Source organism: Poromitra crassiceps (assembly GCF_964638095.1).
Source record: "Poromitra crassiceps genome assembly, chromosome: 30".
NCBI classification, from domain to species: Eukaryota; Metazoa; Chordata; class Actinopteri; order Beryciformes; family Melamphaidae; genus Poromitra; species Poromitra crassiceps.
In genome coordinates this window covers 4,856,383-4,881,058 of record NC_139652.1, presented here as the reverse complement: position 1 = coordinate 4,881,058, position 24,676 = coordinate 4,856,383, and the positions used below count along the sequence as shown (strand labels likewise).

The following is a 24,676-nucleotide window of genomic DNA, read 5'->3' as shown; positions in this document are numbered from 1 at the left end:
CAGCCCCTCCTATGCAGAGACAAACATTAGTTTTCAATTAACCACACAATACAACAAGAGTCCCCTTCAACACAACTATTATTACATTGACTTTCCCATACGTCATAATGACTCCAAGTAGTTTAACCCCTCAAAAATTGGTTTTACAGTTTTTCACAAAAGACTTGCTCCTGGCCAATCCCGGTGCTTGACTGCTGCGTAGGCGGGCACAGGGCGTGGTTATTGCTATGTGCGAATAGAAATCACGCGGTTGTGACGGTTGTTATTGTTGTCAAGTTAAAACTGTCAGTCGAGCACAGGGGGAAAGGTGGTGGCTGCAACCAATTTTTTCCTGGCAGCGAAAGAAGAAACCCAGGTTTAGCTTCAACTTTTTAACAAGGCTTTCGATGTGGAGTCTGAAATGATCTTGAATTTGAGCCACAACTCTTTCTAGCGATGGCATTGGCTTACCAGTAAAAACAAAAAAGTAAAAATGTCACAAACTGACATAATATAATTTGGATTGAAGGCTTGTGAAATTGTGACGGTCAAGCGTCTCACTTGTGATTAGCAGAATGAAATACAGCCAATATCTCAATTGATATTTCTGACCCACGATCGGATTGTCACATTTCTGTATTGTGATAGTGAATTTCAGGAGAGCTGCCTGGCGTTATTCATTCCCAACAACATTCATGTGAACCAGTACTGTCTTCATTATCAGTCTACACATTCTTACTTAGTAATAGGATAGGAGTCAAAGGATTAATATGGGCTTTTAAAAAATTAGGCAAGTGCAAACATGTTAACAAAAAGAATAGAAAATATTTAATTCAATCTTAAAACAAAATTTAAAACAGCAGAAAATATTCGAAACAAAAATAGACATTTGTGAGACAGCCTCCAAACTAGCCTGGGTAAACCCAGCCCCCACGTGACCCGCTATCAGACCTGCTCACTAGAGAGCAGGTCACTGGGGGCTGGGTTTACCCAGGCTACCTCCAAACCTGGCTCAACACTGACAAAAATGTGTCCAAACGGGAACCAGTGGAAAATGCTGCAGTCCAGCCTGCAGGATCCGTTGAGGTCAGAGGTTGTGGAGCTTAGGAACCGCTGTCGGCCATGTTGGCCCGGCAGATGGGACAAGTGCAGTTATCCTGTGAGTAAAAAGGTAAGGTAAAAATGAAGCCTAACAATACAGCGAGTGAATGGAGTCTCTCAGGTAAAAAACGTAGCATAAGAATACAGAGAGTGAATAGTCTCTGTTGCAGTACTGTACCTTTAGCCAGCGGTCGATACACTGCATGTGGTAGTCATGGAAACAAGGCAGGATCCTCAGCTGCTCCCCATCAGTGTAGTCACAGAAACAGATCTGACACCTGTCAATCAATCAACAGAAGAGAGAAGAGATGAGCTAGAACAGTGGTCCCCAACCACTGGGCCGCGGACCGGTACCGTGCCGCAACGCATTTGGTACCGGGCCGTGAGCCGGTAAGACAAAAAACAAACATAGGCTATAATATTATACCACTGTGTGTGGTAGTTGAAACATAGTTTCAAGTTGATGTTTATAGTTCAAACAAAAACATAAATACTGTATAGGCTACATACAGAACAACAACTGTTATTTACCCTTTGTCGCCACCTGAGGGCTGTACCACGAATGTTGTATAAGAAGATCCAGGATCTGTCCCTTGATCTGGTTTGTCTAAACCAGATAATTGCCATCTAGCTGGATTTTAGTTAACTCGTACTACGAAGCTAGATCGCCACTCGTTAAGTGGAACCAGGTTTTTCTAATCAAGTTGAGAGCTCGTGCACATGAAAATGCCCGTGCACAGGAGCTCGTGCCCGCAAAAGAGGCGTGGTTTTTAACAACTGCCAATCACAATGCAATATGGACTGCTCCAACTTCTACAGCGCCAGACACGCCTATTTCCTCATTCATTCAACCACAAATCCTGAAGCTTTCCTACTGTATGTCAGAATAAAAATCTGCGTTGGATATTATTAGTCTGTTCCCAAATCACTGTCTAAAGTTACCACTTTTATTCACATCAGTAGGCTAATTTCTTTGAAGAGCGGTTTCTGCCTCCACGTAGGCTATCTACAGCAGCTCAATTCACCCTCTCAATAAACTCAATATAACCTGCATGTCTATTTCCAAAATCCGTAGGCGTTTTTAGACCATTTAGGCTCAATGAATAATAATGATCATGATGTGTTTGGTTGCACTGATGGAATAATTCCTATAGGCTATTAGGCTATCAATAAAAAAATAATGATAATAAAATTTAAAAAGGCTGCTGAACTGAATCGACATGGTACGTGCGGCCATAGATTTCATCTATAAAAAATTGCCTATTTTGTGGTCACATACAGTATAGGCTATAGGCAGCAGAGTCGCATATCTCCATATTTCATACAATGACTATGCTGGAAATAATATGTAGTTCAATCACATCATACAGGCCAAAAGTAACACAGTTGCAACTGCAAAATGCAGGAGTAGCCTAGATATGAATCAGCTGTGTGCAGGCGATCCCATATTAAATTGCTTAGATAGTAGGCTATTCTGACATGTATGACTATGTCCAACCCAACGTCAGCCTCAGCTCCATTGTGCACACGGCACCGTGCGCTTTGGAGACGTTTATGTAACCTTTTTATGCCGGTTTAGTGATATTTCTCCACGGGGTCAAACAACGTATCTAGCCTAATTGAGAGCACGAAAATTAATATATAAAAACATATTCCAAAGTGGTAAGTAGGGCTTAATTTAAATGTAGCCTGCAACCAGTCCTCGATTAATTCAACAGGAGCCATTTTTTTCTTTTTTCTTTTTCTTTTCATTTGAATGCAATGTATTTTTCATATGGGGACCATATGAATGGCGACTCGCTGTTTCCAGAGAGCTGATTGGTAAGCAGGTGGGTCTTTCATGGGTTTTGATCTTATCCTCTGAACTTAACCTGCTACAAAGCAGGTTAGCCGTAGAGCATAAGTTGCTATGGTGATCTATCTCGGTAAGAAGTTAACTAGCGTTGTGGTACGGCAAAACTAGGGTTAAACCTGAAGTTACCTCGCTAAGCCCTTCTTGGTACACCCCTCTGGTGAGTAAATATATACTGTATGTAACTAACACCATTAAAACAAAACAAACAACAAAAAACGACTTTTTCTTCCATGTAATCTACCGGTCCTTGGCACAAAAAAGGTTGGGAACCCCTGAGCTAGAACACATTTCTACTCTGACCATTTCTGTCACTGTGACCAAAGCGGAACCCAGCGACTTCAACGGTAGAACAAGCTTCAGATCCTAGATCAGATCCTAGATCAGTCATTCTATTTTACTTTATGGGATTTTGTTTTTCAGACCCAAATCTGAGAATATCTTTTATTATGATTTTGTCCAGAATTCCATGACAGACAGACCTGCCAACCTTTTATATACGGTATATATATATATATATATATATATATATATATATATATATATATATATATATGTATGTATATATATATATATATGTATGTATATATATATATATATATATATATATATATATATATATATATATATATATATATATATATATATATATATATATATACATATATATATAGTACATATATATATATATACATATATATATATATATATATGCACTTGCACAATTGAATTCACAGGCATCAAAAGTTTTTGGCGTAGTTAAACCAGTGGTTCAGTGCCGAAAGCAGATCCTCCTCAGCCTGTTCATCTGGAGGAACTTACTGGTTGTTGCCGGCGCTGTGGGCAGACTGGTGGTAGGTTTTGGTTGGAAACCTCTGGATCTCCCTCTTGCTCATCTTCTTGTTCGAAACGGCCCCTTGGTGCTCCTCAAACTCCAGAAGAGCCTGCAAGCCAGAGCAAACTTAGGAATCAGACGTGTTGAAGAAAGGCAGGAAAAGTCTGAACAGGGTCTGAAATTTCCAAGCGTCAAAACGCCAGCAGAATTGGTCTTTGGTAGATGAATCAATATTTACACCAGAGCTGCCAAGTCTCACCGTTTGAGCATGAGTCACGCAATAGGCTAGTTGCACAAGCGATTAGACGAACTTCCGGTTTTCTTGCCAACTCGGCGAGCCAGTTTCCGCTTTATCGGCTTCCTCTCCTTACCGGCCCGGTCGCTGTGCTAGTCGCTGTGTTTATCAAACTTATCTCTAACTATCTGGTTTTTCGACACTATTTCTGGAACTGATTACTGAATTTGGATTACGGACTTGGCTGAATGGATATTTGATTTGACCGCTGCCTGGACACGGACACGAATTTAATGATTGCGGACTTGTATGACGTTTAAGCTGGTTAAACTAACTAACGTTAGCTAACGAACCCTTAGCTAGAAGCTAGCAAAACACCGAGAACTCCGAATGACAATAACAAGTCAAGACGAGTGCTGTGAGGAATAAGAAATATAATGTACGAGATGTGCACAAGTTACAAAGAGGTACGGGTGGCTCTAATGAGCACTGCTGTGTACCACTTTGCTCAGCTTCAAGTCGCTATAACAGTAGGATGAGCTTCCACTGCTTCCCAAAAAATATTATTAAAATATTGACCAAAATCATCTTATTGTTGTCATAGGTATTGTGACATCATTCTAAAATGGATCCTGCCAATCTTGAACATATCCCAGGCTATGATAATCCCCCCAAGAGAAATCCAGTTTGCCTTTATGGGAAGGAAAATAATTCACTTTTTGTGTTTTCTACTGTACTTTTTACTGTACACTGGCATTTGAGGGGTTAAAATTCTGAGTAGGTATGACATGTTGGTATGAGGTATTAGGATGAAGTTAACAAACTTAACAAAAGCAAAGCATCAGCAAGGCAGCTTGAATCTAAACACTACTTATTATTATGATGTTATATGTATAACTTGAATCCCTCTCGCTTGCTTATGGGAGCGGGGGAACAGGCATTAACGATACGATGGACATCGTTTACGTTTATTTTAGGCAGATCTTGGAGACATCTCGTAAAGATTGTCATTTTTGAAGCAATTCGGTGGTAGAGAAGATGTTCGTTCTAACCTATGGTTCCAACACTGTTAGCTTTAAACTAACGTTAGCTTTAGCTAACGTAATATCATCTTAAGCTTCATACAAGTCCGCAATCCGTAAAAATTCAAGTCCGTGTCCAGGCGGCGGTCAAATCAAATATCGATTCAGCCAAGTCCGTCATAAAAATTCAGTAATCAGTTCCAGAAATAGTGTAGAAAAACCAGATAGTCAGAGATAAGTTACATACACACAGCGACCGGGCTAAAGCGGAAGCTGGCTAGCCGGTTTGACTACAACCGGAAGTTCGTCCTTTCAGTTGTGCACAGAGCCTATTTAACCTCTCCACACGCCCACACGCCACACTTGCTATTTCACGCGCCAGAAAAATCATAGACTCAGGTTCCGCCAAACGATTAATTTTGTTTGAGCCATCTAAAATCATGTGACTCATGTCACATATTTACATTACAGCCCAGAGCCAAGTAGCCGACGACGACGCTGAGCTCCACTACAACAGCATTTAATGTAGGAAGGCTAAATTAGCAACAGGCGGACACCGGATCTAGGTCACAGACCTAGTCACATGATTTTAGATGGGTCAAAGTCATATTTACAATGTATCGAGTTGTAATATATTGTCATATCATGGTGTCTTTGTGTCATTCATAATCTACATTCATTTGGTATTTTTCGATACATTTTTTGGTACTGCTATTTTACATTTGACGTCCACGGCGAGTGCCGCTCGTGTTTCCCCCCTAAAAGGGGGCGAGACCATGTGCCGCCTACGATATGACGTATTGCCGATCTATCGTATTCACTTCACCCCTATGAACCAACATGGCGGCAATTTCTGGGTAAGCCTACAAAAATACGTCATCCCTGCGGTACTCTATTGGTGTATGTTATTATTATATATTATTATATTATTATTATATTATTTTGGCCTTTTTTGGCCCCTGCGGTTTATATAACGGTGCGGCTTATCTATGGATTTTTTCCAAAAAAAAAAAAAAATCTCTTTTTTAGCACTCTTTCTAACTATAAATCCACTTCTGTTTTAATTTCCTCTCTTGCCCTCTTTTCACCACACTGTATGACACTGTATGACACTGTGTGCACTGTAAAAAAGAAACACAGGTGGTGTTGTGTTATGTTGTTTTGTTGAAATGTTAATAAATGGGAGCTTCCTCAAACAGCCATCTCTTTCCCGACAATCCCCTCTGTGCATGAACCCTTACATATGGTAATTAAACATTAAAACACAAAAAAAAAAAAAAAAAAACATTAAAACACCCGCGGCTTATAGTCCGGTGCGGCTTATATAAGAAAAAAATAGTCAACTTTGCAGGTGCGGCTTATACACCGGTGCGGCTTATAGTCCGGAATTTACGGTACATGTGTACTGAAAAAGTTCCAAAATCTTCAATCAAAATAGACACGGGCAACAAAACGCAACGCATTTTCCACCTCACTGGTCTTCGCCAGGCTGTATCAGTACACATGTACATTACCGGTACTTCTGCATTCAATTGTGCTTCTAAATATCCAAGAAGCTGTCTTTTTTCTCTTGATTCTTCTACTTTGGCCTGCTGAGCTTTCTGGTCCCACTTTTTTGTTTTCTCCTTCTGCTAACAAGATAAAAACATACTTTTCCATTGTGACTAGTGGCTTTTCATTTCAGGCCTCAAGGAAATAAAACAATTTGAAAGACTGTGACAGGCATTAGATCTCCTGACACACTGTACGTCACACGCACACACACACACACCTACCTCATAGTCGTTTCCCTGCAGGCTCTCGGACAGGTCGGGCATCCTCCTGCTCGTCCTCCTCCCCCTTGCAGGCCGACGTCTTGTGCTGCGACGACCAGACACATCTGGACCAACAGACCAATCACTTTACATTTGCCACCATCAGGGTCAGACCCATATAAGTAGCCAATATTGTCAATTTATTCAAAACTAGATGTAGTCGAGTCTTATACCACAGAGTTTAAATTATTACATATTTATTGTGGAACTACTCAATACTGCACTATGTTAACCTCAACCTCAACCGATTCCAATCTGACATAACTGTGCATGGTTGTTGTTATTATTATTATTAAATCAATCAATCAACTTTTATTGTCAGACACAAGGTCCATAAAAAACAGACATACAACAATTAAAAGAAAACAGTAAAACTATAAAAGGCACTTATATCAAAATGTCCACATATTATGTGACTGGTATCTCACAGCACTAAAACCAGGATTAGACAGCAGCATGATAATTGATAACGGCATTCTGAGAAACATTCAGTCGACAAATACATTTGTACTTTGAATTTCTCAAGAGCGCCTGAAAAGTGTTGACTCCAGCCTTACAAAACAGTTCACTAGCACTGCTCCATCTGGGTTTTTTCAACAATATCCGCATGCAGTCATTATAAGCACCCTGAAGTTTGTGGAGGCTCGCTTTTTTTATACTTCACCCACAAGGGGGCAGAGGGGTAGAGTAGGCCCTAAAGAGACTGATCTTTACATCATCAGAGCAAGAGTGGAATTTCCTGACCAACTTATTATTATTATTATTTCAGTTTATTACACATCGTTGTTGAATACTCGATTCTGGCCATCAATCATAACAGACCACTGCTAGGTATAACAGACGGCTGCTAGGTATAACAGACGGCTGCTAGGTCTAACAGACCGTTGCTATGCACGCCATTCAGAAAGACTGGAGGACCACTGGGTCAGTCATATCAATCCGCAGAACGAAGTCAGGTAAATGTAAAGGTAAATTTAGCTCAGCCGTGACACCCGGTGGGAAAAGAACGCTACCTTAGCGTTCTTTAGTAAGTAACCGTGTAATAAACGTGATCACGTACAGGGAGCCGCTCATTATCGTGGGTCCTGATCCTCGCTGTACATGATACCTTACATATCAAAATGATAGGCAGTTTCAGTAAACAAACGCATTTACGTTTCAAAAGTAATAAAAGTGCTTCGCGTTTGTGAAAATTATCCTGCTGAACACAAATTACCACTCCAAAGTGCCTTTTAAACATGGACTCTGGATCATGTCAGGCTACAGGGAACAGGATATTTTCAGGTTTTGCCTTTCTAAACATGAGGGGTCTTTGTTAAGAAACAACTGGATATGAGCCATTTTTTCTGCCAGTGGGCGGCGGGGGGGGGGGGGGGGGGGCGGTAGCATGTATCAAACACAAGAAATGTGCACTTAAAATCCATTGAGCGTCTACATCGCTTTGTACGGTAAAGCGCGGGCGAGGCCTTCATGGTGCCTTCAGGTGCACCTCGTACACTCGGAAACAGATAGTAATGGCCACAAAGCTTGTTTAAAAACAGCAACGGTTATGTTTTTCTTATCATTTTCCTTTGTTGAAATGCATACATCTGTCATTAGCCTACTTTATTGTTCTTCAATGCAGAATTTTTTATAATCACCTCTGTCAAGGAGGTTATATTTTCGGTGCCGTTTCTCTGTCGGTCTGTCAAATTCAAATGTCCATAAAGTTGTTTTCAGCCAATTCCACCAGATTCTTGTACAATATGTCCTACACTACCTCTGTGATGATTTGCAAGCGGTTCTACTGCAGCATTTTTTAATAATTAGATGTCAAGCCAGATACAATACGCATAGGCTACATAGTATACTATATATATAATATATATATATATATATACTATAGTATACATAGGCTACATAGGCTGATATTCAAATGTCCATAAACAGATCCACTAGAACCCCTTGCAAATCCTCACAGAGGTAGTGTAGGACATGTTGTAAATCCTCACAGAGGTAGTGTAGCACATGCTGTACAAGAATCTGTTGGAGTTTCCTGAAAACAATTTGATTTGATCTTTTTATGGACATTTGAATATCGGCCTACATAAAGAGGGCTATTATACATATATAATATAATATATATATTATATATAAATATATACATATATATATATTATACAGGGCTGAATAGCATTTTTGGGCTTCGAAGCGAAGTATTTGAAGTATTCGGATAGATTCGAAGCTTAGACGGGGGTGTGGGGCACATAGTAACAATGAGAGGCGAGGAGAAAAATCGGAATTCAGAGATTTTCCTTTTCATTGAAACGAAAATGAAATAAGCACATCACATAAATCACAGCCATAGGCCGCGTGTCCATATAGCTTCTTTTCCTGAGCTTGTTTTTCAGCTGTTTCCAATGAGGAGAGAGCGTATGCATGCTTTTATCACAGTACGTGTGTTGTTAGCTTGTTGTTAGCTGTCAGCTAGCAAGCTAGCTACCGCTGCTGAGCTAACGTTATTTTCAATCCGCTTCCTTGCATATTGTGCGCTGGGATCAGCGCTCACCAGCATACTTACAGCGTTTAACTGCCAGGAAAAGAAGCCACATGGACATGCGCCCTTAGCCCATAAAAACACATTTGCTCTTATATGTACAGTAGGCCCTGGTGGCTGCATGGTGGAACTGTCGCAGTTTCAGTGCTGGTAAGTAACGTCGGAGAGCTGTGAGGCACAATGTCCTTGTCTGAGAGAATAAGTCATAATAATTTATGTTGATGCATAATTAATAATGTTGGATTACTATTTAAAAATAAATTTAAGAAGAAAAATGAAGCATTCAAATACTGATTTGGAAATCGATTACAAATGGCATCGATTGAAGCTTCGAAGCGTTTGGGTGACCCCTACGGGACACATCGTCCAGACATGGCCGACGGCCCACTGTCTGCTTGGTGTGTCTGGAGCAGTCACCACTTAGCGTTGATTGCTGAAGTACAGTAGTTACTGTATCACTGTGTACTACATGTCAAGTGCAGGAGAGGATGCTGTACCATCTTCAAATCCAACTGGAGGAGGAACCGCTAACATCCAATTCATAGGTGGGTCGGGAGGCCAGGTCTCCATGTAGGGATTATACTAGAACACAGAGAGGGAAAACAGAGACAAATCAACAACACAACAACACACTGTCAGAGGGCACACTATCTCATGCCTTCTGGTTCTGCCCTTCTTTAACTGCATTCTGGGCCAAAATATTTGATTGGCTATCTACAGACTAAGCAGCCAGAGGCTTTGGCTTGTATAAAAGCCATTCTTTTTTGTATTGACTGATGCACTTTACTACTAATAACCTGTATTTAATGCACCGACATGTCTGATTTGACAGATTATGTCAAAGCATTTACTTTGGACTCTGAGGCAAAATGCTCATAAAAGCCAAAGTATTTTTGTGACATTTTTTGATCTACCGTACTTTACTAGAAAAAAGTGGAAAGTAAAGTTGTTTATGTTTACTGTATATTTTACTGCTTTTTACTGTACTTTGCTTATCATTTCATTGATGTATTTATGTGAGTAGGGACAGTGCACATGAATGAACATCAGTATCAGAGACACACATAATGTAAACATGCTGGGTTATAGCACTAAGGCTAATTCATATTAGCCTCGTTAAAAGAAGAAAAAGAGAAGACACAGCTACAACACAGTAGTACCACCACACACACAGCTACAACACAGTAGTACCACCACACACACAGCTACAACACAGTAGTACCACCACACACACAGCAACAACACAGTAGTACCACCACACACACAGCTACAACACAGTAGTACCACCACACACACAGCTACAACACAGTAGTACCACCACACACACAGCTACAACACAGTAGTACCACCACACACACAGCTACAACACAGTAGTACCACCACACACACAGCTACAACACAGTAGTACCACCACACACACAGCTACAACACAGTAGTACCACCACACACACAGCTACAACACAGTAGTACCACCACACACACAGCTACAACACAGTAGTACCACCACACACAAACGGTGCAATAAAAGATCAAATACACAAACGCAGCACAATACAAAACAGTTTCACTATTGGTTGACAGTCTCGCAAGCGGTGCAGTGAGGGAATGCCCGGTGAATAGGCTTGTTAAAATGATGACAGATTTGCTTCGCTTTGAGCCATTCTTTGAGGTTTGCCCTAAACGTGGGGCATTCCCTTATTGCAGATGTCCACATTTTCCCACCCACCACTAGGGCTGCCCCCTCCAGGTTGATTGGTCGATTGTTTGGTCGACGTGCTCTTGGTCGACGAGATTCACGTTGGTCGAGCAATCGCTGTTGTTAATAATTTTGTAAAAAAAAAAAAAAATGCAGGCCACCGGGCTACTATAAACTTTAGTTCCAAGGCCAGCAGTAAACAAACTGTAGCATATTTTCCTTTTGTTTTAACAGTAACAGTTTTGTCATAACAGCAATTTACAAATTCCCCAGTTACTGAATGGGCTGCACAAGATGCATTGTTCAAAAACGACCTAAGTTTCGTTTTAGTATCGTATCGTGGGCATCTGGTGATTCCCACCCCTAGTAGTCAGTACACTGCACAAAATAAGAAAAAAAAAGTACACAGATTTTTTTTTTTTTTTCTTAAACCCCGTTCCGACCAATCGATTGGTCGGAGCTGTGGTCGATTTCTGGTCGACCAGGATAATCTTTGGTCGAGGGCAGCCCTACCCACCACTGACATATGTGGCGCGCCTGTGGGGCGTCTCACAGTCACCTCTTATACAAGCCCTGCTGGTGCTCATGCCTCCAACACAGGCCTCTGCTTAAAAAGTTCTGCAAGAGGAGGTGGGGCAACACCAGGGACTATTTTATACACGGAGCAAGGGCATATCTGAACGTTTTAAAGTTTTGTAAGTTTAGGAAATTGTGTTTTTTGAGAATGTTGCAAACAACATCTATGACGGGCATTGCCAACGACTAGGCTACAAATGCTGTGGTGCATACATCAGATGTTGACAAATGTTATATGTTATGTATCTGACCCTACATAAATAAATGAAATTAAATGAAAAAAATTAATTCACATTTGAAGAGTCACACGTGTTCTTTGTTTTGAATAGTGATGTCAGTTAGATTTGGTGAGGTCAGAGCTATGGAACATTTTGCTCACTACAGCTTAGCCTTTCTAACCCTCAGCTGTGCTTAAACTACAGGGGGCCGGTTGCACCAAGTGGTCTTAACTATGCCTGGTCGTAACTCCTACGTCGGTCTTAGTTAAGACCAGTCTTTAGAGTGGATTTACGCCTGTTGCACCAACACGGCTTACGTCTGGTCTTAACTATGCTGGTCGTAGCAATGCGCGTCCATGTGAATTGCCAGGGAATGCCCCCTGATTGGATGTTGTTGCAAAAAATGTGCCTCGCGACCTGCTTGGAGCACTGTGCCACTACGCTCTCTCAGCCACTACTGTAAAACACCCTCCCTCCTCTCACCCTCCCTCGCTCCGGGGGAAAAATGGCGGCGATTGAGCCAGACAGACAGTCTGAATGAAATTTAATGTAACGTTCCCAATTCTATGTATTAACTTCTAAAAAACTAACGGCAACATTTTGGAAGGCTAAGCCACACAACTTGTTAGTTATAATCTAACGTCGTGCTTTCAAAGACGGCGAACTGGCGGTGTTACGACGATGACGGTCAAAAAGATCTCCGCGGAGATCTCTGTTACAGGCAGGCTCTACGCCTCCTCCTGACCAGGCGTAGGAGTTACGCCTGGTCGTAGTGAAAATAAGGCTTAAGCCGTCTTGGTGCAACCGGCGTAGCTGTTAGGTCGTAAAGTTACGACCAACTTAGCTTAAGACCAGTGTAAGACCAGTTGGTGCAACCGGCCCCAGGTTATTATGAACTTATTTTTAAAATACAAAAATGTGAAATGATCAGTTCTCGTATCATATCAGCCAAGAGAAGCAGGTATCGGCTGAAAAAAATCCATATCGTGCATCCCTAATATTTTCTTTGCACACCATCATAAATGTGTGTGTGATTCATAGACTTTTTTCATTGAAACATGACTACTCAACATGTTCCCAACACATTGGAACTCTGCTTGTGTTATGTCCAATGTGTGTTATGTTCAATATTCCTTGTTTGCTCTATTCTTATTGATATGACTATTTTTCTTTGCTGCATCACATTTGTGACCCAGTTTGGCCACGGAGATCAACAAAGCTGCCTCACCCTGTGGTGATGAAGATGATGATGATGGTGTGGAGGCTGATGCTGGGGTCGGCTGCGGGCATCTGACTCCTCTCGGTCAAACTGTTCCTGGATCGGCACAGAGCATCATTAACATGGTAACAGTTGATAGATACTGTTCCTGGATCAGCACAGAGCATCATTAACATGGTAACAGTTGATAGATACTGTTCCTGGATCAGCACAGAGCATCATTAACATGGTAACAGTTGATAGATACTGTTCTTGGATCAGCACAGAGCATCATTAACATGGTAACAGTTGATAGATACTGTTCCTGGATCAGCACAGAGCATCATTAACATGGTAACAGTTGATAGATACTGTTCCTGGATCAGCACAGAGCATCATTAACATGGTAACAGTTGATAGATACTGTTCCTGAATCAGCACAGAGCATCATTAACATGGTAACAGTCGATAGATACTGTTCCTGAATCAGCACAGAGCATCATTAACATGGTAACAGTTGATAGATACTGTTCCTGGATCAGCACAGAACATCATTAACATGGTAACAGTTGATAGATACTGTTCCTGGATCAGCACAGAGCATCATTAACATGGTAACAGTTGATAGATACTGTTCCTGGATCAGCACAGAGCATCATTAACGTGGTTCCTACCTGCAGACTTTGGGCCATTGCTGCGTCTTCCTCCATCTGTGCCAAGCGAACCACGGCATCCTCCTCGTCACTGATGATGACCTCCACTGGTGGATCTGCACAGCAAACTCCCCAGTCAGAGGCAGACACGTTCTACTTCTGTTACTTTACACAGCCACATGATGCTGTAATTCATGCTTATTTTATATTCATACCTTTCCTTCTAACTTTGATTCTGTATCCTGCCACTGTTAGAATGTTACTGCTGCAATGAGCCAACTTTCTCATAGGGCTCTGTAGGGAAGTTGTAGCTTCCACTTATTATGGGCTGGATTCATTAAATTGGAACTCGCCACAGGTGATTGGTCAGAATCACGGAGATGTCTTTCAAGCTTTATGGGCTAGGAGCTAAATTCTAACTTTGCTGAATGGATAGAACGGGGGAATTTACCCCACCCTGACCACGCCCCCAGCCAGGCTGAGCCAGCTAACCCAGCGTTTATGACGAGACATCGCCTCAATATATAAACTCGTGTTGGCCGCGCAGAGATTTTCATCCAGGCTGAGGCCGTTGTCTGTCAACTTGTCAACAAGGAAGCGCAGTCAGAGCTTGTCAAAAATAAATACTCGTCCCATTGGCTCACGGAGCATGGGTGCCTGGCCAATCCCGGCACTTGACTGCTGTAGTGTAGGCTGGCACGGGGCGTGGTCTGCCCAAAACCACGGTGGGTTCCGTAATAACGCAGCAACTGCGGATGTGTCGGAAGAAGCATGGTGCTAGTCTACGGCTCTCCCCAGATCGGCAGAGGGGGGTGGAGCAGCGACCGGGGCAGCAGGGGGACATTGGCCAAGCATAATTAGGGAGAAAATGGGGGGGGGGGAGAGAGCTAATCTGAAAATAATAATAATAATAATTTAAAAAAACAGTTGCGTGAATATTGTAAACCCATAAGAACAGGCACGAGATCACTGTGAATTAGCCGCAGTGTTGTGAAATAAATTCATGCATGACAATCATGAAACTGTGAATTTTCCCCAGACTATCATGGACTGTTTTTAAAGCCCTTAATGGACTGGCCCCTCCCTCCCTTGCATCCCTGGTCTGTCATCTCCTTACCTGCTGGAGGGGTGTCAGACTCAGTGTTCAGCCACTCCCTCTCCTCTGTGGTGAGGAAAGACAGAGAGCCAGGGCTGGGCAGGGAGGCTGGCGGCGAGGCTGCCCTGAAGCCGGGCCTCCTCCTCTGGCCGTGAGCAGCAGGAGCAGCCCTTCCTGTGGTGGTGGTGCTGCTGGTGGTGCTGTGGCAGTGTGTCACGCTGCAAAGAAACTCCTCCGCTTGCTCCTCTGACACCAGGGCTGCTGCGAGGTACAGGGTTCATACAGCTTTTGAAGAATAAACCAAAAATGTCCGGACTCTCGAAGCCTTTATCATCACATCTAAATTGTTACTGTAAATGCAATCGCGAAAAATAAAGTTTACAATATTCCTTTATACCCACAGCAGCAACCAATGGATATTGTCACTGATTATTTTACCAGCTGTTCATATTAACTTTGATTGTATGTTGTTGTTTTTTTGACCCCATATTCTCCCCAATTGTACTTCGCCAATTATTCCCCCTGCTGCCCCGGTCGCTGCTCCGCCCTCTGCCGATCTGGGGAGAGCGGAAACTAGCACCATGCTTCCTCCGAGACATGAGCAGTAGCCAGCCGCTTCTTTTCACCCGACAGCTGGAGCTTCACCGGCAGGACGTAGCACGTGGGAGGATCATCGCGCTATAGACCCTTTTCACAGCCACCATTTTGTGTCTAAAAGGCAGGGAGTTTCACAGGTGCACCAAAACCTTAATTAGGGTGTCCAACTTCCAGTCCATTTAGGTGTTCCAGTGCTGGGGCCCTAATTAGTGAGTTGGTTGCACCTGCGTTTCCCCTGCCTTTTAGACACAAAATGGCAGCTGTGAAAAGGGCTAATTCCAACCAGTCCCCTTCCCTCTGAACAGGCGCCCCGACCGACCAGGAAAAATACCCTCAAACCGGCTTCCCTCCCACAGACATGAGCCAATTGTGCCTGTATGGACGCCCGACCAAGCAGGAGGCAACGCGAGGATGCGAACCTGCGCCCCTCATGTTGGTGGTAGGCAGGGACTTTACCACTACACTACCCGGACTGATTATATGTTTTGATTATAGGTTTCATGTAATGCTTGCTAATTTCCAGAGTATCGGATCAACAGAGGGCTTGTCCTAACCTTGAAAACATGACAGTTAAAATCAAGCATTTCCAAACTCTTTCAATACTTTGTACGAACCCTGAAGGTAGGACGATGACGAGGACGAAGAAGACGAGTACCAGGATGAAGACGATGAGGATGAAGAGGAGGAACAGGGTGGGGCCTCTGGTGCAGGAGGCGGGGCCTCTGGGGCTTCCAGCCAGGTGTCCAGAGGGAAGACTCTCAGAGACGAGGCTGGCACAAAGCCCTCGCTCTGCCCTTCCCTCGCTCCCACCAGCCTCCTGCGTTTGGAGCGACGCAGGAAACACGGATCGACGCTGCCAGGAGAAGGTTCTGCATGGAAGAGCGGCCTGAGGACTCCCATCTGCAAACATCACATATCAACTATTACTACATCAACTATATTTCAAATAAAAGTAGACTTTGGGTTCCCAGATTGCTATTTTTATAAGCATTTTACAAAATGTCTATGGAGAAATGAATGGCGGAAAATCCTTTGGTTCGTGTGCCTGACTTCGGCACTCTATTCGATACAACCACGATACGATGTATTAAATAAAAGTTCAATGATTAAAACAAGTCTGACTGGGCAGAATTAGGTTTCTATAATAATGTATTTCTGAGCCACAGATCTCTCCCGCGTAACAATAAAAAAAATGTTTTAAAGTACAAATAAAATATTGTTATTAATGTTTCTGCCGCAGAACACGTACTGTGATATTTTCTGTATTGAAGAGGAGTCAGCATGTAGCCTGGTAAAGCAGCCCGTCATGTGAACTCACATTTCATTTGGTTCTGCGTGACGGTCTGGCCCCAACTCTTCACTCAAGTCTTTAGCAGGGGCGGGAGCATGGGCGGGCGTAGTTGCCTTGACAGACAACTCCTTCAGCCAATCAGCGTCGGATCCAGTCAAACCCCAAATCCACTCGGGAGAATGGCAAAAACATATTTTCCGCCGAGAAACTCTGCGGTTGCGGCGATACTCCTGTACTTGTTTAATTGTTGTTATTGAGTCTATTTCTGCAATAACTGCACTTTATGGCTGTTTAAACTAGACAAACGCTGACATGACTCCTCGAGACGGACAGGCAAGGAGGCGGCCATTATTGTTTTGTTAGTGCAGTGGTAGTGGCGTTCCTGATTGGCCAACTTGCGCTGTCAATCACAGCGCAGTCGCTGATTGGCTCTTCCGCTCTGCAGCTTCTGCTAAACCCCCCCACTGGCTTTGGGGCCAGACCGTCTCGCAGAACCAAATGAAATGTGAGATCATGTGACGGTAGGGCTGCACGATTTATCGTATTTTCATCGTCATCGCGATATGAAAATGCGCAATGAACACATCGCAAAAGTCACGTGTTATCGCAAAAAAAAAAAAAAAAAAAATACAGTGCACCTGAACGCAACATGCAAGATACCGGCTGAATAAGTGTCCAAATGTTAATGTCATTCTGGCCAATACTCCACTTCTGTTATAACATTTCAGTCTGGAATATGGAATATCTTTCAATAATCGTTATGACTAAAAGGCTAAAAGTAATCTCATGTGTAAGAAATGACTGTTCTACATTGAAGTAAAAATGTAAATAATTAACTTGTTGGTTTGGGATTTTTTTTAGCTTCAAGAGTGCATTTTTGTTCGTATGAACACAGGCTTTGAGAATCCCGTGCCACTTACTGATACGTATGCTTAAATTAACACACTCATATTACAAAATGAATTTAGGCCCTTACTGTAATACTTCAGAAGTTGAATTTGAAGTTCAGCATTAATACATTTGTCATTTTTTGTCTTAGATTTACCTTTGTGTGTTATTGCAATATAAAACTACATAATTGAGAATCGATTCTAGATTCTGGAATCGAGAATCGATTCTGGAATCGGATCGTGACCCCAGGAATCGGAATCGGATCGGATCGTGGCTTAGCCGGATCGGAGCACCCCTACCCATTAATATTTTTGTTTATAGCTTTTATTTATTTATCGCAGGTCATATCGTCATCGCAATATTGAACAGTGTTATCGCACATCGCAGCTTTTCCTCATATCATGCAGCCCTACGTGACGGGCTGGTTTACCAGGCTAGTCAGCAGCACATCCAAAGGTGCTGAGCCAGCGCTCGCACACTGCAGCATGGTGCTCGAAAAACGTCACTGACTTTTGGTGCAATAAATCTCAGACTGGAGCCCTGCAGTGTGCGAGCGGTTAGATTTTTTTTCCTTCACATTTTTGTAAGCGCAGGACGCCTCGCCCCTCCTCCACTACGGGGGCTCAAAAGTCGCTCATCCCGTTCGCGACTCTTCTCGTCCCTGGCACCTCAATGGTGGAACGAGCTTCCACCTTCGGTCAGGACAGCCGAATCACTGCCGATCTTTCGGAAAAGGCTAAAGACACACCTTTTCATGCTCCATCTGGGCCCTTCTTGATCTAGCTTCTTTCTCTCTCTTAAAAAAAAAAAAAAAAAAAAAATCTAAACTAACCTTAACTTGTACCACTGTTTCTTCAGATGTTGTAGTTATCATAGACTGCGTTACATAGTTGATTGCTCTATTGCTGACAAAAATGTGTTATTGTAAGTGGCTTTGGATAAAAGCGTCTGCCAAATGACGTAATGTAAGGCAATATATTGGATTTAAAGTCAATTGTCCCATCCCATTAATAACAGTGAGACTATGTTGAATATAATACATTCTCAACCTTTTTCCACGTCAAGGACCCCTTAAACTGACACAAATTAGACCACAGACCCGCATTTGATAAGGCTTTGTCCCAGGGTCCCCCATCTGATAAGATTTTTTGCTTTTAGATGTTGTTTTATTACAGAAAGTATAACCCATGACAAAATAGTCATTGTCACTTATATGGATGGGATTATAGTAAAAAAAATAAATGATCCCCCTTTTTGCTGGGGACCCCCTGGAACCCCCTCGAGGACCCCACTTTGAAGACTCCATCACAGCAACTTACCGGTCTGAAGTGTTCCTCTGTGATACCAGCCAGTCTCCTCCGCCTGACATTAAGCTGTGGGCTGGACCAATCAAAGACAGAACACAGATTTAAGCTGTGGGCTGGACCAATCAAAGACAGAACACAGATTTAAGTGGCTGGTTGGACAAAACAGGGTTCCCACACATTTTGAAATAAAAAATTCCAGACTTTTCCAGACCTTGATTTGTTTTGAAGATTTTCTCTGGTGTTCAATGTGATTTACATAGACATCTTGGCGCTGCTAACTAGGTCATATCACTGTATAGATGGTTGTTCTTCACAGCCACAAACATCAGAATATGTGAGATGATTGGCAGGGTTGCTATATGGCTTCCAAGCTAATGCTAGCCAGCTTCTCTACTTTAAGCAGCCAAAGGCGGCCGACTTTGTACTTGTCGTTTTAACCTAAGTCTTATCGTACACTGCAGTAACTAATAAGACGTTCGCTAAAACGAAAAGTACAAAGTCGGGCGACTTTGGCTGCGCAACGTGGAGAAGCTAGCTACGTTTGCTTGGCCACAGCTTTGTCTCTTTCTGTTGTGCATGATTGACAACAGCGTTAGCCAATCAGCAGCACCCATGATTGGATTTGCAACCGGAGAAAAGGCGTTTGCACGTGGCGATACCAGACCAAGAAGAGCCAAATCCACAACTGTGGAGCGGGCGTGGCTTCGAGGGTCCGGAGCCAGGCTAAACCTGCGTAGGAACCCTGAGAAAAAGATAAGATGGAGTGACACTGGCACGGGCCGCGTTTACCTGGGTGTTTCCGGGACGATGACAGAGCTGAGGTCGTGGTAGAGGAGGTCGCTTGGGTCGAGGAGGTGAGCCTGGTTCAGAACTCCAGGACTGCCTGGCTCTGAACACAAGCTGTCCGCTAGCATTAGCGTTTCATCCGCGGCCTCCAACGCTAGCTCGGCATCTGCTGTGGCTGTCATCACTGCTGTGGCTGTCATCACCAGACTCATAGCATCGAGCTACCGAGCACTTGATGGCATCAACACAGCTAATAACTGCAGGAAATAGAAGTGCATTCATGTTACTGGTTACAGTAGAGAAGACGATGCTCTAAGCTAAGCAAAAACGGCTGCAAAACGAACATACACGATACAAACAGGATTCAAGATTCAATAAATTGATCGTCATGTCAACATAGTTGTCTTGGTTCACTCTCAGACAGAGACAAAGACAGTGCAGCAGCACACACTATACAAACAATAATAATAAATCATAATTAAACACCAGAAAAAAACATTCAGGAGAGTGAAAAAGGTGACAAATAATGACGTTACCAGGGCAGGCACAAAAAAAACCACTCCAAATCATTCACTTCATTCTTAAGGTTTCGCTGACATCACGCAAGCAAGTGAGGCAGGAAGGATCCCGGAACTGGGGGTAACCCGCGAGTCAAAACCATGCCGAAAAATAATTTAAACCTTCTTGAAGTCAGTGTAAACCGTCCAAAATTCTAAATGTTATCCTTTTCCTTTGTTATTGTCCTCTATAGTGGTTATTTGCATAAAAACACGCAATTTGATTAGGAAATGAGTGTATCTTTATTTAAATTATGTGCTTTGATAAATATTTTTTAACTCAATTTGTAACTTGACGACGTGTTACTTGACAAAGTAACTGGTATAATATTACTGAAATCCTAAAGTTATATTACAGAGTTACTGCTAAATGTAATATATTACATGTAATATGTTACTTTAATGACCCCCAACACTGGTCGGCACCAGGAAGCTTCTCCTCTCCTAAATAGGACGAATCAGCGTGACGTCACTTGCCAGCCAAAAATGCGTAACCCTGCGGCAGTTAACTAGCATGAGTTGTGCCAAACAAACATTAATATCTCAAAAACTATACATCACATCGCTTATATTTTTGACATTCTGAGTGAGAGCATAGTTAGCTCAAAAGTTTGATGTATAATATATGCATGTTGTGTAAGGTTAAAGTTGTGTAAACTGTCGCAGTTGTAAAATTGTAAACACGGTCAGCCGGCTAGAGTCAGACGCTCAAACTCAGGCTCCATAGGGTTCCATTGCCGTTGCCACCCAGTGACGCGGTTTGTTTACCAAAATGCTCCTCGGCTGATCCCTCGTATACAGCACAGGCTGTGGAAAGACTGCTTTTAAACCAGGGGTGTCAAATTCATTTTAGTGACCCAATTTGGTGTCAAGTGGGCCAGACAATGAAAATCAATAATCAATAATAACCTATAAATGACAAAACCTCCACATTTTCCCATTTATCTTAGTGTAAAGAATTACAGGTAGAACCCTACAACACGTGGGGTTATCTCAGATACCATCAAGCACATTATCTACTGTCTGTACTGTGCATTACAATCAGGGGTGTAGTGGAGGGTAAACGCAAGTAAACGCAATTTACTCACCCCTTTGAAATGAGACGGATAGTTTACTCACCTATTTTCAGATCAACTGTATCAATCAGTGAGGGCAAACAAGGTGGTTAAACTACTCCCCTTGGATAGGTTACGCACCTCTGTATTTATCACTGTGCAATTATCTATAGTCAAGCAAAGGTAATGAAAATAGCTGACTATTTAATGATTAATACAGATAACATAAATAGGTGACTTAACACATTCACTGCCAGCCGTTTTTTTTTTACTGTAGGTAGCTTCTGCCAGAGGGTTTTTTTGAGGATTCTGGCTCATTTTACAAGAGCCGAGGATTATTTTCTGCTTGGACTTTGTGAACACAAAGTTCACAAAAGTATTAATAGAATGTGTGCTTTCTCTGTCTAAAAGAGTTAGTTTGTAGAGTTAGTAGTTATGTAGATATTAGCCGTTGAGTACAGCATGGTTTCAGCGTCTGAGACTGAAAGCTGAGATAATCGCAGTTTTGTGAAATTCAATCAAACAGGCAGAACAGTCACTTTAACCATTTATTTTTGGCATCAGTGAGAGATCAGACATCTAAACAATATAGTTCTGAACGCCCTCTCCTTCAAACTCCTCCCTCCGTGGGCGTGTCTGGTGGCTTTCAGCAGCGTTTGTCACAAGCAATTTCTACTGCCTGTCTGAGCAGTGAGCAGCCTCCCTCCCTGGGAGTGTGGATGGGGCTCACTCGTTTCTTGGGTTTGAGAGCTTTGATGAAGCTTTGTGCGATTCTAGGCTTTATGCTGCGTGTTTCAAAGTGTGTTTTCCACCCAGTCTATTTTTGGAACCCCCCACCGCTGTGCGCCCGTGTGCTCCAGCGTGAAAGCGTTTTCGCCTACAGTATGAGAATGAGGCTCGTTCGTTTCTGGGTTTTCGGTTGAGAAACCCCAAGAAACAGGGTTTATTTTGCGATTCTGGTCTTATTTATGCTGCGTGTTTCAAAGTGTGTTGCACCCATAATCTATTATGCAAATTTGCAATCCCCCACCGCCAACAATCAGCGCGAAAGCGAAAGTGTTTTCGCCAATCCATTTTACAGTAGGAGAATGGTTTCATCGCGCGTTCCCCTGCAGTTTTGGCTCAACTTTTTCTAGAATGGAGAGCACTGTCGCCACTTAGTGGGTCGGTGGAATGGGTTGTACACGTTCGGTGGCTCCAATATTGTTATAGGAGACGTGGGGGGCGTTGATCCACGTCCCACCGTCAATTTTTTTTTTTTTTGACGACTTGACTCGTCAATGGCAGTCAACCGTTGGATTTTTTTTGACGAGTCAACTCGCCATTGGCAGTGAACGTGTTAATATGTGAACTTGCTCCTGAAACCTGGTACCTCTTAGCCTTCACAAGTGCATCACATTGGATTGAAGGACTTCTCAGCGCAATTTTCACACTTTGCAAACTCATCCTTTGGGGGGGCCGGATCTGGCCCCCGGGCCGCATGTTTGACACCCCTGTTTTAAACGGTTGTTTCACGCAGCAGTATCGTTTTAACCACCCCGCCTAAACGGCTGGCTTCCGTAGGAGGATTATTATGTCTTCGGAATCTGCAATCGGACGTCAGGGACGGGTAGGAGAGCGTTTTGAACAGCAGAGTTCCCCAATTGACTTATGGAAGTCTGTATGACGCTAGTTTGAGAGTGTATACGGAGAACATAGCGGAACATTATGGTGGTAGTTGAGCTGGTCACAATGCGAGGGTGTGGGCACCCCTGATATACAGTGATCCTCCAGCCAGAACATGTTGTATGCCATGCTTCACTGGTATAGCTTTCTACTGGCAGCAGCACTTTGCTGGAAAGAACCAGCTTGCTATCTTGACAGAATTGGAGTATTAAAATGCTGACCAAATAGTTATTATTTTAAGTTAGTATCTGAAATATCAGCTTTCATATCACCTACAACAAACAGATTGCTTAATAGGACTAGATGTTACAATCCCTGATGAAATCAGCAGCACAACACTTGAGAGATGTCTTCTTGACTGGCGATGACCAGCACAACACATCGTCAGTTGTGTAACGATGTGTTGTGCACTGCTGGTGGCTCCAGACATGTATATTACGCAATGCATTTTCTTGAATAAAAGAACTTATAAAAGCGAAGCAAAAAATTTGAGTACGGTAAGTGCTGCTGACCAAATAGTTATTATTCTAAGTTAGTATCTGAAATATCAGCATTCACACATCACCCACAACAAATAGACAGGTATATGCATTGCATTTTCTTGAATAAAATAACGTACCGTTATAAAAGCGAGCCTGTTAAGCAATTCATCGTCGACGTTTTGATAACATTCATACGTAAACTGCCGCCACGCACTGTGCTCAGATCTGTTGTTGTGGACTCTCCTGCCCCATGAGAATGATTATGAACAGAAATAAGTTTGTCATGTCTTGTTTAGCTAAACAAGTCTCTTGTAGCTATACCTATTTTACAGTCTATGAGCTATATTCAAAAGTTAGCATCCCTAGCTAGCATTGAATGTGTACGTTAGCTAGACACTCAATAAGCTGTTAGCATTGCATAAACTAGCTAGCCAATGAATCAGGAAAATCATTTGACTATTACAATAATGAAATGGTATGTCTACCTATGATAGCAATGTGTATGGCAACGTGTTCAGTGCTAAGTTTACCTTAATGTCGAATACATTCCTCGAATGTAGTTAACTAACAGAAACAGCAGAATTGAACCCGCGCGACGCCATTTCCCGGCGCTTTCTAAACACTTCCGGGTTACTACTACTTCTTCTTCTTCGGTGTTTTGGTTGACATCCTTAATTGGTACATTACCGCCACCTACTGTATTGTAACAGCTTCACACTTTAAAACGCTATCTCCTTCAGGATATCGTTCACCTCCTTTCCTGAAACGTTTAAACATTTCCTGGCAGCAATCCAACACCATTTTGCTGTAGGCTATTTGTTATTTAATAGGCTAAATTAAATTCAGAATGAATGTTTACAACATCATGTTTAACATGTTTCTAATTTGATTCTTTCATAGACTGAATAAGTAGCCTAGTCTCGCTTGCCAGACTTCCCTCCCCTCACATGCGGGAGCCGAAGTTTTGAAGCTCAAACACAGCCTTCTTCGGCGGTGTGTCATGTCGGGTTCAACTGCTCCACAGCGCTGATGCCGATGGATGTATCGGCTGGGTGCTTAGTGGTTGGGAGGGTGTAATAGCCTACTGCACTGTTAATTTTGGAAACTACACAATATTTGGGAATAGCACGGGACCCAAATCTTGGAAAACAACATTGTGTCGGAGGTGGCTACAGTTTTGTTGTGATTGATCACGTGTATGTCGCTTGCAGCTATTTGAGGCGAGCCTGCAGTG

At 42.6% G+C, this 24,676-nt stretch overlaps 1 protein-coding gene across 6 annotated transcripts; it reads right to left on the bottom strand.

The window, feature by feature from the left end:
• Positions 1–850: 850 nt before the first annotated feature.
• On the bottom strand, positions 851–24,071 carry LOC310800605 (uncharacterized protein). 6 transcript variants are annotated; one of them, XR_014553888.1, is made up of 13 exons: positions 23,973–24,071; positions 19,687–19,940; positions 18,910–18,970; positions 16,023–16,308; positions 14,833–15,072; positions 13,737–13,831; positions 13,093–13,179; positions 9,872–9,956; positions 6,800–6,903; positions 3,755–3,876; positions 1,259–1,358; positions 987–1,136; positions 851–892 (listed from the first exon to the last, which is right to left on the bottom strand). XR_014553888.1 is itself a non-coding variant. In XM_083663234.1 (12 exons), the coding sequence occupies exons 2-12, from the start codon at positions 19,893–19,895 to the stop codon at positions 1,083–1,085; spliced, it is 1,443 nt and encodes a 480-aa protein (XP_083519360.1). In that variant the 5' UTR covers positions 19,896–19,940; positions 23,973–24,071; the 3' UTR covers positions 969–1,082. The 6 variants fall into 6 exon arrangements, 5 of the variants coding, with proteins under 5 accessions (XP_083519360.1, XP_083519356.1, XP_083519359.1 ...); XM_083663234.1 differs by lacking the exon at positions 851–892 and having other exon boundaries at positions 969–1,136; XM_083663230.1 differs by lacking the exon at positions 851–892 and having other exon boundaries at positions 997–1,358.
• Between the last annotated feature and the right edge of the window lie 605 nt (positions 24,072–24,676).